We start from the raw sequence: 20,757 nt of genomic DNA, 5'->3' as shown, positions 1-20,757 counted from the left end.
ATCTTTTAAATTTGACAGCATTCTGTTCAGTGCTAAATTAATAGCACTCGAAAAGTCAAATAAGGGGATTCGACTAATAGCAAATGGAACCGTATTTCGCCAACTTAGAAATTTATATCTACCAAAATTAAGGACACCACTGCATCAATTTTAGCAGCCTATCAACTTTGTATTGGTTTCAATAGAGGTTGTGGAGCCACAAACGTTACACGTATTCATCTCCAAAACAAATTAAATGACGAAATCCTCGTCAATATTGACTTTCCTTTAACTTTTATTTCATTTCACAAATATACCATTCATTTCTCATCTTTTCATAATTTTTATACTATTGGTAATTATTGCCGATTCATCTCCAATCCAAAATATATCTGTTTTCATCTTCGGAAGTGATCCAACAATCCTCTAGGTTCAGTACTTTTCTGAATAAGCATCAACGAAGCCGATTGTAATCACCCATTGCATACCTGCTACTGACGATTGAATACTCTCCCCCAAAAGAGGTAGCAACTGCACTAACCATCATTAAAAAACACTCCCAAACATAACTTAAAGCGCAGAAAACCGAGATCTTCCCAATATACTGTTCAATCTATTTAGCCCATAACTCCCACATAACCGAACTCTCGTCCCTTACTCATTGCTTCTCCCCACTCTCGTCCCTTACTCATTTCTAACCTAAAAATTTGAAATATTTTTTTAAGAAAGTTTATTTATATATAAATGAATCTTTTGCAATTTCTATGCATAAAATATATTTCAAGATGAAATATTTTTAATTATTCAAAAAATTTCTGAAGATTTTTTCAGATTTAATTCTTAAATTTAAAAAACCAATAGAATAGTTTCGCGAAACTTTAATCGCGTATGTTTATTGAATTATTTTATAGACAAACATTTGTATTCACATTCGCTAATACTATTCAACTAGGACCATATCGAGAATTTTTCTAGCAAAACTCTTATCGAGAACTCTTTAGAGCGAATACATAACCGTGAAACTTTCATCGTAAATATATAATAACAGTGAAAGCGAAACCCACATCGCGAAAAAATTAGCAAAAACTATTTTGAATCATATATAACAGATTTATTAACGTGTAGTTAATAAAGGGAAAAGCGCTAAAGCAATAAAGCGATAATTGCTAATAGTGACTATATTTAAATCAATAGTACGAAGAAAAAATTATATCTTTATTATATATTCTACTGAGTGATTTATCTTTTAAAGAATCAGTTTTTTTGATAATTCAGTATTATTTCAGTGCCATATAATAGGTCAATTTTAAAATATAGGGCCTGATAAATCTAGTGTTAATTTTAATACCTATATAATTTATCATAGTATAAAAAGTACAAATCGATTTTTGACAAAAATGTAATACCAAAAAAAGATAGAGTGATTATGATGAAAATGAAACGATTACAAATAGTTTTTATACAATGCTCAGATAAAGATAACTATTCTAAATGGAAATTGATAATATGAGGAGTAAATTAAATGTTAAATGAATCTTTATTAATTATTATGTAGCTAATTTTAAAAAAAGTTCATATGTCCAACCATTTTTGAAGTCAATTGTGAAAAATCTCAATTAATATCTCCCAATTTAATATTAAATTTTGTAATACTACTGGCCATAAATAATTGCCCACCCTGCATTTTCTTAACATTTTTCTTAAAATAAGACAAATAACACACAATATGAGGTTTATCGAATTTATTTATAAGTTTACATAATATTGCGTAATTTACAAAAAATAAAAGACATGACAATTATTTAAGATCAAATTTGGTCTCATCAATATGACCACCTTTTAATATTTGCTGCAAAAATTTTTGGTAATCTTTCGATGAGATATTTAAAAATTCGCAAGTGAAATTGTTCCATTCTCTCTGCAATACTTCCCAAAGGTGCGAATGAGAAGTTAGTGGCGTGCTTGTCGATCAAGGTGATCCCATAAAAGTTGGATTGGATTGAGATCGGGAGAATGGGATGGCCAAGTCATCAACTATACCGTGTAGTTGTAGATTTTGTTAATAATCTTTGCATAGCCTGGATGTATGTTTTGGGACATTATCTTGTTGAAATAAAAAGTTATTCCCGATCAAACACTTTCCTGATGAAATTACATGCTCAAGGATTTGCCGGTATCCCCTTTGTTAAGGATTCCTTTAATTTTGACAATGTCGGCGGTTGCCCTGGCACCAAAGCACCCCCACACCATAACAGGCCCTCCCCCGAATTTGACTGTAGGAATTATGCAGTGATAGCTCATTCGCTCTCTAGCTGAGCGGAGGATATATTGCCTTCTTTTAGAACCGAAGGTTTCGAATTTTGACTCATCACTCCATAAGACGTGGTACCAGTTGGCAGATGTCCAAAATTGATGTTTTCGTGCCCAGTCTAATCGCTTGAGTTTATTTTTTTTGCTCAAGAGTGGCCTTTTGACCGCTACCCTACCATAAAGTTCAGCTCCTAAGGCGCCTTTTCACAGTTGTGACACTTATCGGATTTTCCCGAGTCAGATTTATCACCTGAGCTATCCCTGAGGCGACAATGCGTCGATTGCGTTTACTGATCTTTGCTATATACCTATCATCGCTTAAAGTCGTTTTGCGGGGTCTTCCAGGCCTCTTTGGATTCGATATTGTATTATTGTTGCGTAATCTTTTAAGTATACACGAACTAGGGTTAATTTCTGGCAATTCGGCGATTACTTTTACCATTTATGTGTAAATTAATTATTTTGCATTTAGTTGGAATAGAAATTTCTTTTCTTTTCTTTTAATCATTTTTGTCGAATGTTCGTTAAAATATTTAAAAAGACTGAAAGTTTCTTTAAACAATGATTTAAAACAAAAAAAAACTAGGAATTTAAAAATAGGTATTAATAAGCAGATTAGAATGTGATTAATGACTTTCTTCCAAAAAACAATGGGCAACTTAAAATTGTTGCTTAAAAAAACTAAAGAACCTTATTTTACCAAATTGGTCATTTTTGATATATTATTTTCAAGGGCTAAAATTTCACAGAAAGATTTATAGAAATACTGAGTTTTTTATTTCTAAACATCTAGACATCTTAAATTAATTAATCAATTCGCTTTTACCCAAATAAGTTAAAAAGTTTAAGTTTTTAATTTTTTTATGTAAAAATGCAGGGTGAGCAGTCATTTATGGCCGGTAGATCTATGAAATTATTGAAAATTTTAAAAAACAAGGTTAAAAAAATTTGTAAAATTCTAAAAATAAATTTTTTAAAAGAAAAAAAAATGATATGAAGGGAGATAATATTCTAAATCTTAAGTTAAGTTTAACATTAATTACCTTTTATTGTTTGTAATTTTGGTTAACAATTTTATATGTGAATATATTAATTGGGGAATTTTTTTTTCGAAGATATATTTATGATAACTATTTTTTCCTAATTTATTAATTTCTAAAAAAGAAATTTTTTATAGAATCCAAAATATGGAATTTATAGGGGAATTTTTTTTATGGGGTCCGGAGAATTATTTTCCCGGTGAGTTTTACATCTGGATTTTCCTGGAATTTTTTTCCCGGGAAATTATTTTCTTGGAAATTTCTTTCCGGAGTATTTTTTTCCCCTGGAGATTTTTTCATGGGAGTAAATTTCGGAGAAATATTTTCTGGTATAATAAACAACCTGGAAATCAAAATTGAATATGATACAGCTTCAGCCAGCGGTAATCATTAATTCAATAATATGGAACAAAATCAAACAAAGTTTCACCACTATTTTTGGCCTATTCCAATTTGTGTAATATATTTATAATTATATTTATCAGAGACCTGCAGGCCCGGCCCTAAACCCGGCCCGGCCTTAAATTTTTTAAATATACCCGGGCCGGGCCGGGCCTAAAAAAATTTTTTTTAAACATATCCGGGCAGGGTCGGACCTAAAAAAAATTTTTTTTATGTATCCGGGCCGGGCCTTATTTTATAAAAAATTTTACATTATGAGTTAATGGTTATAAGATTATATTATATTATAGTTATGATATAATATTGGGTGATGGTTAACACTACCTAACACCCACAGATCGATCTAATTATTAATTTCCTGCAAATTTATTCAAGGTATTAATATATTTTTTTATAATTCATATCTAAATTTTTACAACATATTTTACCAAAACAATCAAATAAAGGAATATCTTAAATAAGCCCCAATATTCAAGTATTAATAATATATTTTTTTATAATTCATATCTAAATTTTTAGAATATATTTTACCAAAACAATCAAATAAAGGAATATCACTTCTTGAAGTTTGTAATATGTTTCAAAGCGAAAAAGGATAAATAAAATTGATTTTACTTAATAAGCATTTTTTAATTGAAAAATTTGTTTTATACAAGTATCATTTTATTTCTCTTTTTCTCTGTCCCAAATTCAAGCAATTACGTATGTTGTCAGGGACAGATCGCAAGATGACGAAAAACTATATAAAAGATAATATAACATTACAAGAGGCTCAGGAAGTAAATGAAACACCATCGACCAGTCAAATTACGACTATTGTTAAACAAACTGAATCGTTTTATGACAAATGGGGCGGTAATTCTGGTAATATGTCAATACCCGATGATGAATATTATAATTACATAAATAAAAAAATAGATGAAACATTTAAGGTGGATAATTTGTTAGAGTGGTGGGCGGCTCATCAAAGCGAATTTTTTAGCAAAATTGGCAAAACGGGTATTGGCTATTCCTGCTTCATGTGCAAGCTGTGAGACGAATTTTTCCACTACTGGGAGAATTCTTGAAGAAAGAAGAAGTACAACCTGAAAAGGTAGATATGCTTCTCTTTCTTCATGATAATTTGTGAATTTTTAATATCTTTCTTGAGTATAGAGTTTCGTCAATCATGCTGGTTTTTTACTTTGCAAACTGTCAAATATTTATTGCATTTATTATATTTACCTTGAGTCATGAAAGTTTTTAATCCAACATTTTTCATTATTTTTTTTTACAATATTATATAATACAATTATATTCTTTTGTTAAAAATTTATATTATAAAATAAATTAAATTAATATTGTGCAATTAGATTATATTTTCAAAATACTATTTATTATACATGCATTTTTTTAAATAGCGATTTATTTTTATTTTATAAATTAAATAGTAAATTAAATACAATATATTATATTCTCAAAATATTTTCCATTTTTATAAATTAAATATTAGTTATATTTTTTTTAAATGCAGTATAAAATATAGTATATGCTCAAAATATTATTACCATTTTTATGAATATTAGTTTTATTTTTATAAATGCAATATAAAATATAGTATATGCTCAAAATATCCATTTTTATAATTTATAAATTCAATATAATATTCTCAAAATATTAGCTTTTTATATGTATTTTTTAAATAATAAGCGACAATACTAGCTGAAAAATATGGTAAAATACCTCATAGGTGAAATTTTGTATATACCAGGTCGAATATAATTTTAAAAAATATCCGGGCCGGGCCGTAAAAATTTTTTTTAAAAAAATATTCGGGCCGGGCCTTAAATTTTTAAATCCGGGCCGGGCCATAAAAAATTTTTTTAAAAATATCCGAGCCGGGCCGGGCCTGAAAAATTTAAAACCGGGCCGGGCCGTGCAAATGATGCCTCTGCAGGTCTCTGATATTTATAACTATGAAATACATTTTAAAAAATTATGTAATTTTTTATGTAATATATATTATTTTCAATATATTTCAATCTTTATATAACTTTTTAAATAGCTATTTTATATAAGGTTGGCAATCTGTCAATTGACAGGTCAAATTCAATCAATTGACAAGTCAAATTCAATCAATTGACAAGTCAAATTCAATCAATTGACTGGAAGAATATTTGACCTGAGATCAGTGGCGTAGAAAAGGGGGAGGGGGGTTTGGGGTTGAAACCCCCCTCCCCCCCATAAAAAAATTTTTCTTATTGCAAATAATTTTATTTAAAAAATGGTTTATAATTATAAAAATGAAATATATTTTAAAAAACTAATATGAATTTTTAATTTTAAATGATAACATGGTTTAAAAATATATATTAAAAATTATATTTAAAATATTAAATAACAATAAAAATATATTGTAAATTTTTTCTCGCATAGTTAAATTAGATATTCCGCCGAAAAGGCCGCCGTTTAAGAAAATCAAGCCGGCGCAGAAATTTCTTTCTATCTTTTTATTCTAATAATTGGTCAACACACTCTTGCAATTTTTTAATGTCAATCAGGATTTTGATGAATTTTTATTTTCTACTATTTTAAAATCATAATTATATTGACGTCATTATAGAATTCAATCAATCAAAAATCTAAAATTCCAAAAGTTACCATAATTTTACATATTTTTAAAATGGATGCATCCACTTTAATAATTCTATAAATAATTTTAGTATCCTAACTCTGGATGTGACTCTCACAAGTAGTGAAAATAACAGCTGTAATAAGATTTATAGTAATTATTAGTTTTTCTAGATTATTTTCACTAATATTTTTGTTAATTCGGGCTTCATATCCTCGAGTTTGATAAGATAAGTTAATTAAGTTTTCGTGAGGGGAGTTATTGCCTTATATCATAATTATAAGATTATGAATCTTAATGGTTTGATAAATTTAAGGTACTATAGTAAGTTTTTTGATAGAAAACTTTAGTTGCTGAGTAACTAGTACCAGTTCTGCTATAATGTGAAAGGGAATTATGCCAGGCCCTAAAGGGAGGGGATGCCAGAAAAATAATTTAATGATATACTCCCTTTTAAAAAGTTTATTTAAAAATTAGATTGCAAATCTTATATTGCTGATAATATTCAGCATATAGAATAATCTTTAATTCCCTTTCAAAAATTAAAAATACGTATTTTTAATTTTTGAAAGGCAATTATGCCAGGCCCTAAAGGAAGGGGATGTAAGAAAAATAATTTAATGATATACCCCCCTTTTAAAAAGTTTAACTGCAAATCTTATATTGCTGGTAAAATTCAGCAGATAGAATAATATTTAATTCCCTTTCAAAAATTAAAAATACGTTGCAAAAGAATTAGAGAAATTATTACTGCTCTCAGATATAAAACTGCAGAGGTTGAATTTGAATTCAAGGAATATCAAAGAAAATGCCTAAGTACAATAGATTTAACATCAGACATGTTAGATCTTGACAGCATTTTGGCAATTCCAATGATAATAATAACAATAATTCCACGCATATGAAAACCTTAAAATTAAATGTCCCAACACGTTGGCATAGTATATTAATTATGCTAGAAAGCATATCTGGATTAAATAAGAATTTAATTAATGTTTTGAAAAGAATTAGGAAGCACCTTCTCAAATTATGAATCTGATCTGGTAGTAGAACTATTAGCATTTCTTTTAAAATTTAAACTGTTGAATTTCTTTCAGTACAAAAAGGGCCTACTTTAAACTTGGCGTTACTTTTTAGAAATGAAATTGAAACACATTTAATAGTAAATGATAGTGATAGTTCTGAAATTATTTCACTTAAGGAAAATATGCTAAAAAAACTTGCGTTACGATTTCCGGTTTGTAATCTGCAAGTAATATTATATAAGTATACTTTTATTTTTTATTTAAAATTATCTAGGTATTGGTTTCTCTTTTAGATCCAAGATTTTAAAAATTGACAATTGTGTCAAAGTATTTAATAGAGCAAAATTGCTCAGCTTCAGAATTTATAATAAAACATTTTAAACTTATAGATAATGATGATAATCAGGTAGTAAATGTAGCTAATGAGGATGAATTATTAAATTCAAGTTATTTGAAAAAATTGGCAAATAAACATTCAACAAATATAAATTATGATTACAAGTTAGGTGACTTAGAACAAGAATGCCACAGTTTTCTTGAAAAACGACATTCACAAGATATAGACGTTCTAAATTTTTGGAGATAAAAGGAGAGTGAACTTCCCAATCTTTACAGGCTCACCAAAAAAATTCTTTGCATTCCGGCGACTAGCACACCTAGTGAAAGAGTTTTCTCTACCGCTGGATTGACGTTAAATTCAAAGAGATCATCATTATGTCCCAAAAATTTTAATAAAATAATTTTTATACATGATAATTATAAAATTACGAAATCGATTTTGGATATAAGTTTTCTATTAAATGAATATTAAAAAATATGCCGAGATATCTGAAGAATGGTGTATATTTATTTCTTTTTTTAAAAAAATTAATAAGCAATTAAAAAAATTATGTTATAAAAATTTATAACTGCGCCGATTTACGCTGATTTTGTTGACGGCGGCTAAAAATCGACGCACCGCAGGCCGACGATTAGATTTTTTAAAAATTGCGCCGGTCGCCGATATTTCGTCGGCACACAGGTCTAGATATTTATAAATTTAATAATAAAATTTATATTGTTAAACTAATTAGATAGTTTTAAAATTTTTTTATAATTTTTAAATAAAAGAAAAATCATTCAATTTAGTAGGTGATCGCTAATATGTTTGGGATTAAAAATTTTAAACCTAGAGTAGTTTCTAGATAGTCCAATCGCTCAAATATTGATGCATCTACGATTGAGGATTTTTATAAAATAAATATTTTTACTTCCCTTATTGCTACATTTTTATTTCAATTAAAGGAAAGATTTATTAGTCACAATTTTATTTTAAACAGCTTTTATTTTCTTTTGCCGGTTGAGTCTAAATACACTTGAAAGGTGAGAGGATATTAAGAAAATCTCAGTTTTATTCTGATGAATTATCAGGATTGTATGATAAATTACTTAGTGATGTCGAATTTTGGTATAAAAATTATGACAGAATAGAGTACTCTTTGAGACCAAAATGTGCTTTGCAGCCCCTTTCCATGTATAATTGCACTTTAGATTCCCTGCCTAATATCAAAACATTACTTTTTATCTTAGCTACCTTACCGATTAGCACCTGCACTAATGAAAGGTCTTTTTCAACTTTGAAGGTTAAAAACCTATTTAAGAAATAGCACTGGCGAAAGCCGTTTAAATGGATTCGCAATATTTAATATTTATAAGGAGATTCTAGATAAAAATTTGATTCTAGATGAATTAGTCAAATCTCAGAGAAAAGTAGACCTCTTTTTATTAATTCAAATTATAAAATTGCTATATTATTATATTATGATCTTAATCATAAATTTTTTATATTCAAAACGTAATAATAATGAATTCTTAGTCATAAAATATTTATATATTATACTATTTTTAATAAAAATATTGCATTTGCACTAAGAATTCGTGATCTGCATCGGGCCTAATTTTTCAAGCCCGGCCCTGCCCGAAATTATTTTAAAAAAATTTGCCGGCCCAAACCCCAAATTTTTTTTTAAAAGTTTTGTCGGCCTGGCCCGAATTTATTTAAATATAAATATTTTTTAATAATTACTCACAATAAAATATATATGTTATATGGCGTCTAGTTTTTATAAATAAAATCAAATATTTTTATTTTACATAAAAAATTTAACCTAAAATTGTTATATTTAGATATATTTTAAAAATTTCCAAGGCCCGACCCAACCCGGCCCCAATTTTTTTAAAAAATATTAGGCCCGACCCAGCCCAACGATTTTCCTACTTTTGCGGATCTCTAATAAGAATTATTTATGTTTTATTAATATACTCATTTGTATTAATTATATTATAATTGTTAAATTAGATTTTTTTAAATACCGCACAAGAATTACTCATATTTTATTGTAATTCTATTTTTTTTAAATATAGTTATTTAGAATAAATTTTTAATATAATCTACATAAAATTTATACATTTTGAAACTTATTTTATTGATAAATAATAAATAAAATCTATAATGAAATTCTCTGCAAAATTTTGTTATATGCAAAAATTTAATTAAAATCATTATTTTAACATAGAATCAAATATATTGAGTGATCATAAAAAAAACAGGAGGTTTGGGGGCGATTTTATTCTTCTTTCTACACCGAATGGATTGAATCAACTTACAATTGACTAAACATTGATAAAATTTTCAGAATAATGCTTCCAGTCGCGTAATAATCATAAATTTGGCCAAAATTTTGTTACTAATATATTTTTCATTTATGCTGGCTACTATAATGGTTAGACACCAATAAAGCACAAAATTGGCAAATTTTTAAAATGCGGTTTGGGGGCAAAGCCCCCAAAAAAAATTTTAAAACTCTTCCCCATGGATCAATCCTGGCTACGCCACTGCCTGAGATACTCTAAAAAAATCTGAAAAAAATAAGTTTAAAAAAGAAAATAAACGATACATGTGATCACAATGCTGCTTATTTATTGGGTCCCCAATATCAAGGTAAAGGGATCATCTTACTAGTAGAATTCAATGAAATATGTGATATAATACAAAAATTTGTCTTTTTACAAAATGTTAATTATCAAAATATTTCAAGTTATATCATAAATTTCAAAAGTAAAAGGTTAATAGCAAATTATGTGGAAAGCAGTATCAGACACAATCAGATTCCGGTCTCAAGTTAGTTGAATGGGCTTTGCTCACCATGCTCTTAATAGAAGTAACATTTTACTAGTAATTCTTATTCCTACTTCTTCATAAAGAAATTGATCGATTTATTCTTACTAAAACAGAATTCAATTGAAGATCTCTACTACAGGAAAATTGATTAAAAAATATTGAAAATGATAATATGAATCAGGAACAAGACTCTGCCATGGAAAGCGAAACATTAGTTATTAAATGATAATGAATTTAAAAAATATTATAAAATTAATATTATAGATTCATTTTACTATTATATACAAAAAAGGGTAATATTGTCATTATATCGGTAAATTGAATTTGATCGATCATAATACTGATTTTATATAATATAATGTATATTTTATATGAAATGCCTCTATATATAAGCTATTAAAAAATATAAAAAATTTCGCCTTAAATTCTCGCAAATTTTTTATACCCTACTACCTACATTTTTTAGAATAATAGAGTGCCCAAGCCACCTTTTAAATATTCGTGCTAATTTAACAAAGAGAAGGGTTTTTATTATTTTCGTGTATTTATAATTTATATAAAATGAATATTTAACAATTTATTCTCCTTCTTTATCATTATAAATTTATTCTTAAATGATATAGTTTATTCATAAATCACTGGTTATAACCTAAAATAACATTAACAAACAAATTAATTTATCTTCCTTGAACAATTATATCATACTAGCTGGCTAACCCGTCACAAATGACGGGAATCAAAAATAGCGGAGAATCATAAATAGAGCTGAATCCTAAATAGTAATAAATAATCAATGGCGGCGAATCACAAATGGCAATAAACCAAAAATGGTGGTAAATTATAAATGGCATATATCTCAAATGTTTATAAATACTAAAAGAAGTTTAATAAAAAAATATTTGATTATAAATACTGAAGAGACGGGGCTTCAGTTAAGGTTAGACTGGTAGGGGGTTCGACTTGCTGAGATCTAGTAAGTGTCATTTTAAGTTATAATAAATAATGTACTCGTAAAAACTAATTCAAATTTTATTAAAAAGAATTTATTAAACATACAAAATTTTATGTATCAAAAAAAAAATCTATTAAAATTACAAATTACAATTTAATGTTGAAAATAATTATTTTAACCTCTCAATACTCCGGTGAAAAAAATGACGTTAGTACACTGGTGGGGTTTAATAGACCCCAATTTCAAATGTATATATCTCCTAGTGTATTTAATATTTTGGTTTAATATTTGGATAAAAGATAGAATAAACCTCAAACTTGATAAAATATTTATTTTAATTTATTATGCTTAGATTAAAAATAATGAGGATAATTATAATTTGTGCCAAAATTTTCTAAAAAAAGTCTTACTTTTATTAAATTTTAAATATAAAAAATAATTTATCTATCACATTATCATTATAATTGATAATTTTTATTTATTCTTCAATATAAAACAAGATTTACACTAATACATGGAAAAATAAAAAAAATATAGGACATTGAAATATGTTAATTTTGACTTATCACATAAAGCATTAATAAGCTCTAAACATAATTTTTTCCCCATATATGATAAAAAAAAATTAGTTTTCGCATCTTTGCTGCTAGGACACATACTGCACCTTCCTCGATTTATATTATGAACTTTGCCTAATATATTGCATATAGATTCCTTCAAAAGTCAGGACAATCTGATAATTTTTGGTGTACTTTTCAATATGGCTTAATAAGTTCCATTGATATTTTATATATGAAATTTCTTGTAAGTAAATATTTTTGTGTTTGCTATCTTATGTGAATTAATTGATATTATGTTTAGAAGTGTGTAAGTCCTGCTTAAAATTGTATAATTTTTTGTCATTCAGTACACCATATCTAACCTACCTTTAGTCATATTATAAAATATTATAATTTCAGAATTTCTTGTATCATTTGTAATAACATTTTTATTATGGTGGAAAGTTGATAGCATTATGACATCCTTTTTTTCTTTGGATATGATAATAATGTTATTTTTTCCAATCCAATTCAAATATATGAAAAATGATATTACATTTTACGTGATAAAAGCGTTTTTTCGCCCTCTGGTTGTGGGTACAACAGAGCTAAGAAATATAACATTTTAAATAAATTTTATTATATTTACTTTCAGAATATGTGAAAATCATAGTAAATGATAAAAATAATTTGCAAAATGAGATAATTATAAAAATTTTCAAAAAAATTACATAATACTCTGGTGGGGTCTCACAAACCCCAATCAATCACAAAATGTTTATATTTTAAAAATTATTCAGCCAAAATATATGAAATTAGGTATATAGATTCTGAGATATATTTGATGAAGCTACTGAAGATTCCAGATCATAATAAACCGTTTTTATGTAATATCAATTCTAGCAAGCCTGGGGACCACCGGTATATTGAAGGGGGTAAACAAAAAACAAAGTATATATTTAAGTATAAAAATTTGTCCTTTTATAGTGAAAATAAAACGCGCAACTATAAATTATAATAAAATTGGCGCAAAGTGAAAAAAAGAACGTTTTGCAAAAAGGAGTTGTGTTAGTTTTATCTTACATAATTAGGGATAAAACCTACCCCCTTTACTTTCCGGAACTCTAAGGACTCCGAAAGTAAGAAAAACCCCTAAGTAAAAGAAAACACAAAAACCATATGTTTTACTTATAATGTACTTAACTCAAAACAAAAGAAGAACTTTATTTAATTTTTATGTATTTGAAGACAAAACAAAAGAAGGGTAAAAAAGAAAACTATTTTTAATTGAAGTTTATAACAAATACAAACATGATTTTAAAAAATGTATTTTAAATATAAATGCCAGAAAAATTTCCGAAAAAAGTAATTTAAGTATTTAAATAAAAATACTTTGAAGAACCTTTTTTGAAAATTGATTTTTTTTTGATTACCATTAACATTAACATTTTTTTATTTATATTTCGTTAGATAATATAAAATAAAAAATGTGTAAAATATAATATGCTTATTATATAATATAGATTATATTGGAATCAAATATTCTCAATTTATTTATTATATTATTGCATAAATTTATTATCAGGTGGAATATAACTTTTAGTCATATACTGATTATAAGATAATTAATATCATAATGTTTAGTCATATAAAATTTACCCTTTATAATAAGTAAAAATAAATATCTATTTTCTGATTTTTTTTTGAAGTCAACGATTTAAAATACACGCAGATTTTAACATAATTCATATTTAGTAATATTTTAAGCAATTAATATCGTTTTTGAGTTAAACGTGAAGGTTTTACATGATTTTATTATATAGACATTTCCTCGAATTATATTGGTATAAAATAATCAAGACTATAAAATTATATATAATGTAAATTTACTATTTCATCATAAAGTTAACTCACTTAACCAGTGGACCCTCTCAAAATAAAAATTTTAATATTTAGGCTTAGGAATGGGCTTTTATAATGTAAAATATAAAAAAATTTACTAAAATAAAAATTGACATTTATGTAATTCAATTATTACATTGTATGAATTAAGTTGTAGTGGTAAAGAACTCGTGCGCCTCATATGTTTCTGGGCAATTGGTGATACTTTATATAATATTAATAATTAAATTGTTTAATTTAAATGTTTAAGGCATATTCATCGATCTAATTATTGTTATATTTTTCATTATCATTCTGTAGGAGTAAGGAGGGGAAGGGGGGGGGGGGGGGAGTAAGTTTAAGAAGGTTAAATCTTTTAATGATTAATGAGACCCGAATAAAAAATTATTTCTAAATAATTTTCCAGCATGTGTGTAAAAATTAAAATTTTCTAATAATTTGGCATGCCAGTTTTTTATATATAAATTAGCCTATTCTTTAAAAACAACTTCATGTTATATTTTTATCAGAGACCTGCAGGCCCGGCCCAAAGCCCGGGTCGTATTTTAATTATACCCGGACCGAGCCTGAAATTTTTTTTAAAAAACACCCGGACCTGGTCATGTATTTTAAAACCAAATATTTTAACTCGCCATTATTAGCTATGAAAATTAAAAATAAATTTAATATATTTTTTTTTAAAACCGTGCCGGGCCTGAAAATTTTTTTTTAAATAACAAATCACCGGGCCGGGCCGTGAAAATGGTATCTCCAGGTCTCTGATTTTTATTATTTTGAACAGATAAAATATTTTATTACCTTAAAATATTGGGGGAATGAGAAACAAAACATTAAATTATACCTTTGAAAGATTGGAATATTTGTTCATCGGTAGAAGAACTATTCTAAATTCATTATTTATATTAGAAATATTTAAAAAAGCCAAGAAAATAATTTATTCTTTATCTACTATTTAAAACTTGTTTGAATAGATAGTTTTTAACCCTAATTTGACTGTCTTTAAGCCTACATTTTAACCATGCGATTTCATTTTCCAGTGGCAAAACAATAGCTCTCAATTTATCGGTTTCTTCCTTGGCCTAAACATTTTATAATTTAGATATCATAAATTAATATTTAAAAATTGATTGCTTAAACCCAAATTGAATGTGTTAAACACTCTAATTTTTAATTGCCATTATATAAAGATAAATCATATAAAAGTTAGCTAGCGACACAATAAAAATCTAATTAGTACTGTAAAGTAACATTAATGAAGGTAACGTCGTTACCTACGGTGTTCCTTTTTTGAGGAAAAGGAATGTCATTCGTTACTTGTTTCTAAAGTTAACTAGTAACGGTGTTTCTTTTCTCAAGCCAACGATAAATGCAAGTTATTTTTAAAAATGGGAGAAAAGTATTATTTTATTATATTTTTTTTAAATTTTATAAATAATTTAAGTAAAATTCAGATCAACCACAAAATTCTTCATTTTAATTTTATTATATTTTTGCTGTTGAATTATATACAGTAAAAATTGTTAATCTAATTATTATTTAATCAATCAAGGTATGTTAATTTATATTCTTTAATATTATAATTATCTTGTTTCTTCAGATGGAAATGATTTAACTCTGCCCTGGCCCCAGCATGAAACATTATTTATACCAATAAATAAAATTAAAGTTTACACTTTGTGAGAGTAGATTGTGTGTAAATTCAAATATTAAGGATCTTAATGAAGATTCTTGTTCTTTCTTTTTTCTTTAAGTAAAATAAGATCATTCTTTAATATTTATAAATTCCTTCAATTAAAATTATTATTTATTAAATATAATACAACACTCCTATCCTCAGCGAAAGTTGTGTTGAGCTCTAAGCGCTCTTGTTTATACGATCAAAATTTTTAAAATCTTGCTAAAAATAAATAAAAAATTATTACAAAAGAACTTATCTTATAATATATTAATTTTAAATAATTTCATTTTTATTATCAAATAAATAAAAAATTATATATATAATATTTAGTATTTTAAAATAATGCGTTACTTTTTATGAATAACAAGTAACGCATTCCTTTATCCAGTAACTCGGTTCCTTTTTTCAAAAGTATTGGGTTTTTTTTAAATAGCGGTACAGAGTTGGACGATATCGAGAATACTTGTATCTAAGATACAACTTATATCTTTACTTAATATCTTTTTGACATGTTTAATAAGATACTAGTATCTGTATTTAAATCCTTAAATCTGAAAAGAATCTTGTATCTTTTTCATTTTCTTGACAAATGTTACAGAGTGTTTTTATATTTTTGTTTAAAAAAATTTACAAATCACTCTTTATTTTTGCCCGCCTTAATATTGGCAACTAAAACTTGAAAATTGACATTTCGCATTATGAAGATAAATAAAAATACTAAATTAAAATATTTTATATATAAATGACTCAATATCAATTTTATGTAATATTTTTTAATTTGTAAGATGATTTGCACTCATGGTAGTGAAGAAGAAGGTAGTGAAAGTAAAATATAATAAAATAAGTTCCCCTGATTTAAATCTCAATTTTAAAATTTTAGACGGAAAGTTTTAAAATAATTCAAATCAAAAAAGACAAAATACTGCTGAATGTCAAGCATGTTACAAAATGATGTTCGTTTTTTTGAAAATGATGACGAACGGCTTCCTTTTATTTTAAACTTAAAGGCATTCCTTATTTTTAACGAACGCATTCGTTTTTTGTTCGTTCAATTTTAGAAAATCTTTTTATAAAAATAATTAAATCCTGATTTTATTTTAAAAAAAGGGCTATTTTTTAATCAGCTGTTTCCATTATGATTTTTTTAATCAGCTGTTTTTTATGATTTTTTTTAAACAGCCACCATTTCTGTCCTATTGCATAGTTTATTAATTTGAATATTTTTATTTTATAGATTAGCATAAGCATGGATGTTGTTATTTTATCATTATCTTTATCTGATTCTGAATTCATTATGCTTATCAAATGTAAAATGTGTCCAAAAAGTATAATATTTCAAAATTTTCAGGTTCTAATTTAAAATTAAAGTACTTAATTGTAACATTTATTCTTTTATATAATATAACTAGTGTTATTTAATCGGCTTAGTCGACCCATTTAGTTGGCTTAATCAACCAATTTAGTCCACTATATCAAATTTTTGAGCCGAAACATCAACACTGTATAGTTGGGGTTAGTGTTATTAATTAGTCTAGTTCTTCAAACTACTTTAGATATCAGAGAAGATAAACAAAAGTAAAGTGACAAATATCTATATCGTTACTTTTTAATCATTTTTGAAATTTTTTGAAGCAACAGGGTAAAATATTAAATTGCAAATATGTTAAATTAAAATGAGAATGTACCATAGAGAAGTGACAATTGTCATAATCGTTATTTTTAATCTTTTTTGATTGCAACAGGGTAAAATTATAAGTTGTAAACATGTTAATTTAAATTGGGATGCATCATAGAAAAGTGACAATCGTCATACGTTATATTTAAACTTTTTAAAGTAAATCGGTAAAAATAAATAAAACGCCTAGCGACATTTTATCATGCGACATTTTGTCACGACGACACCTTATCACGGTGACACTTTATCATGACGACACTTTATTATGAAGATACTTTATCACGACGATCCTTTATCACCCAGTCATTTGAAAAAGCTACAGTTGAACAAGCGACATTTTATCATTATATACTTATATATATTTGAAAAGTTAAATTTAGATAATATCTAATTTTTTGACTATTTCGTTTAAATTAATTTTTTTGTATTTTTTTAATGAAAGAAATTAATATCTTAATTTTCATAAGTAAAATTTTTTTAACTTAATTATCATCTTATGTAAGGAAACAAGAGACATAAGCAATAAGAACATAGGCGTAGCTAAAGGGGGGGTACAAGGGGAAATTTCCCACCTCCCCTTCAGAAATTTATCACTTTTTGTGAATATCATTTTAAGCTAATAAAAAATATCCCCCTTAGTCCTCCATCCACTCCCTGACCCCCAAAAATTAATGCATATATCTTAAACAATAATTTGAAAGAAATAATGTAAAAGTAATATTTTTTATAAAACTATTCATTATAATTTATACATTTTTGGAAAAAAGCATTTATATATAAAAAAAGTGAACTAAAAATGCTTTTTTAGAAATGAAATATAAGCCAAAGATAAATCTTAAGACAAAAGTGAAATGGATTATAATTATTAATAATAGATCCAAAAATTACTAAATAATATAATATATCAAATATAATTTTTTATAAAGTGAGTAATTTTAATTTATTTATCTTAATAAAAGTAAAATATAATTATAAAACTATTGATAAAATTAAATCATAAATTAAATAAAAAAATTAAAGCACAATACAAACAGTGGAATATTATATGTCGCAGATTTACAGTATATCTAAATTTATCAATTATCATATGACAATCAAGTAATTTTTACCAATATAGAGAATTATATATTTTACAGAAAACTATAAAATATTGATGTAACATCAGAAAATATCTTTTAAAAACATTGTGGGATGAATAATATGAAGATTAAATTTTAATATCATTATTTATTTAAAATAAATAGATGGGTTAAATAATTGAATGCAAATTGTTACTATATTTATTATCAAGAGCATTGATTAGTTAAATTTGTTAAAATATTTACTGTAATATATTCTCTAACTGTCAAATATGTCGGTAAAAGTGGAATTTTACCTAGTATTTTGTAACTAATTCTATATAATAGAGGAATATCTATAATAAATAAATATCTAAAACTTGTTTGGAATATCATAGAAATTTTTTCCTATTTTTATTAAAAATTTAATAACAAAATAATACTATAATATGAATATACAAAACAAAATAATACTATAATATGCATATACAAAACAAAATAATACTATAATATGCATATACAAAACAAAATATTACAATAATAGAATACGGCGATTTTTATTTTTAAATTTTAATATAAATGAACTAAAAGATAAATTCTGCGTTATTCTTTTTTCATACGCCATTAATACTAAATTTTGTTTACGTTTATCCTTCATAGACTCTCTACTGCTCGATAAAACTCTCTTTAATGTAGAGAACGAGGACAGGAAGCCGTTGATATCCCAATGATTATCGCTGCTGAGTAGCATTTATATAATTCTTTAAATGCATGATTATATATTTTTTTATACATAATATGTAAGATATTTTCAAAATTATGATTTTCTTTAGCTTCCGAAGCTAGCAATCCTTTTGCTATCTTCATTTCATGATGCAGTGTTTCCATATTTAAGTTTAACAGGGATTTTAATGGGGCCATTTTATCTGATAAAAAATAATCAGGTTCAAGGGGGCATCTTCTGTAAATCGGTCTAAAAAAACGATCCACAAAGTTATCTAAAATTTCATAATATATCCTTTTTAAAGAACTCCAATTGGAGTCTTTTTCACAATCGAATTCTAGTTTGCTATCAACTAAAAAATCTTGGAAATTTCTAGGCGTTTTACGTACCCGTGTGGGGAGTAAGATTAAATTTTGATAAAAGTTTTTCAGCCTTAATCATAATCAAAGAAAAAAAAATTATCACTTCTTTTATTTTTTAATATATTGATAGTAGAATCAATACAATTTTTAGCATCCACTAGATTAATACCTATTGATTGTAGATACTTATTTAGTGGATCTATTGTAATTAATATCTCATAAATTATGATGGCTAATATAATTTAATTTATATTAATACATTGAGATAAAAGACCAGAGGCTTCGACTGAATCATGAATTGAAACCTCTGAATTAAGAGTTTTATTAGAAAAGTAAAATAATACTTCACCAATAGCCTCAAAATTCTCATAAATAATGCGAGATGTTTCCAAATGACCAGTCCACCTCTGGTCTAAAAATCTCTTAAGGGTGTGGCCTGTATATTTACAGGATACGTTAAAACGCTGAAAAAATTATACAATGCATTTGATAAATTAAAAAAATTAGAAATAATAACAATATTATTATACCAATTTTGAACCATAAGATGCAACTTGTGGTTGTAGCAATGTATAAAAGGAACATTTTTATTAATTTTTTTTTGAAGAAGTGTTTGCACTCCTCCATTTCGGCCGGACATAACGTTTGCACCATCATATGCCTGGCTTATTATATTAGCTGAATTAATATTTAGATCATTAAGTTGCTTTAAAATGCAATCTGTAATGCTTTCAGCAGAAAGACACTCTAAATTAATGATTCCTATTAAATTTTCTTGGATTTCTCCAGAAAAAATATAGAGAATTATTATGCTCAGGTTTTCACAACCTGAAGCATCTTTTGTCTCATCAGCCTTAAGACAAAAAAAGGCATCTCGCTTTTATTATATTTGTCTGAAATATGTTCAAGCACCATATCTGCCATAATGAATATTACTTCGTTTTGAATCTGTGGTGATGTATACTGGGCATTTTGGGGTATAAATTTCATAATTTTATTTAATTCAGGGTCTTTTTGGATGGTGTAGGAAAACATTGCTATAAATAGCCCAGAAGAATAAATTATGTTTTTATCTTTTGCAGCATCCGTAATATTTGTTGAACCAGTGAAAGGTAGCTCTTGTATGCTAAGAAATAGCATCAAATCAAATATTGATTTAATATAATATTGATTACGATTAATTTGATCACCTCCCAACATTTTTGTTATTTCTGTACCTTTGTTTATATTTTGATATTGAATTTAAATGAGCTTTTGAGCTCTCGTGTTTTATCAGTCCCTTCTTGGCAGCTAACGCATTTTTCCAATTTTTGAATCCCGTTTGTCCAAATTCATTACTT

General features: G+C 26.3%; 1 protein-coding gene across 4 annotated transcripts in view; it reads right to left on the bottom strand.

The window, feature by feature from the left end:
* The window catches only part of LOC135931495 (uncharacterized), a 142,650-nt gene that overhangs the window by 33,369 nt on the left and 88,524 nt on the right, over positions 1–20,757 (bottom strand). For 3 of the 4 annotated variants that reach the window (XM_065468648.1, XM_065468649.1, XM_065468651.1), the window contains 3 exons: positions 14,880–14,999; positions 14,762–14,804; positions 14,057–14,124 (listed from right to left, as the gene is read on the bottom strand). In XM_065468648.1, coding sequence (XP_065324720.1) covers positions 14,057–14,124; positions 14,762–14,804; positions 14,880–14,999 — 231 coding nt within the window. The remainder of the gene's footprint in view (positions 1–14,056; positions 14,125–14,761; positions 14,805–14,879; positions 15,000–20,757) is intronic. The other variant, XM_065468650.1, reaches the window with a different exon arrangement.

Source organism: Gordionus sp. m RMFG-2023, chromosome 1 (genome assembly GCF_954871325.1).
Source record: "Gordionus sp. m RMFG-2023 chromosome 1, tfGorSpeb1-WG-v2, whole genome shotgun sequence".
Classification (NCBI taxonomy): domain Eukaryota; kingdom Metazoa; phylum Nematomorpha; class Gordioida; order Chordodea; family Parachordodidae; genus Gordionus; species Gordionus sp. m RMFG-2023.
Note: the sequence above shows the minus strand (reverse complement) of the source record. Positions and strands in the feature narration are given on the sequence as shown.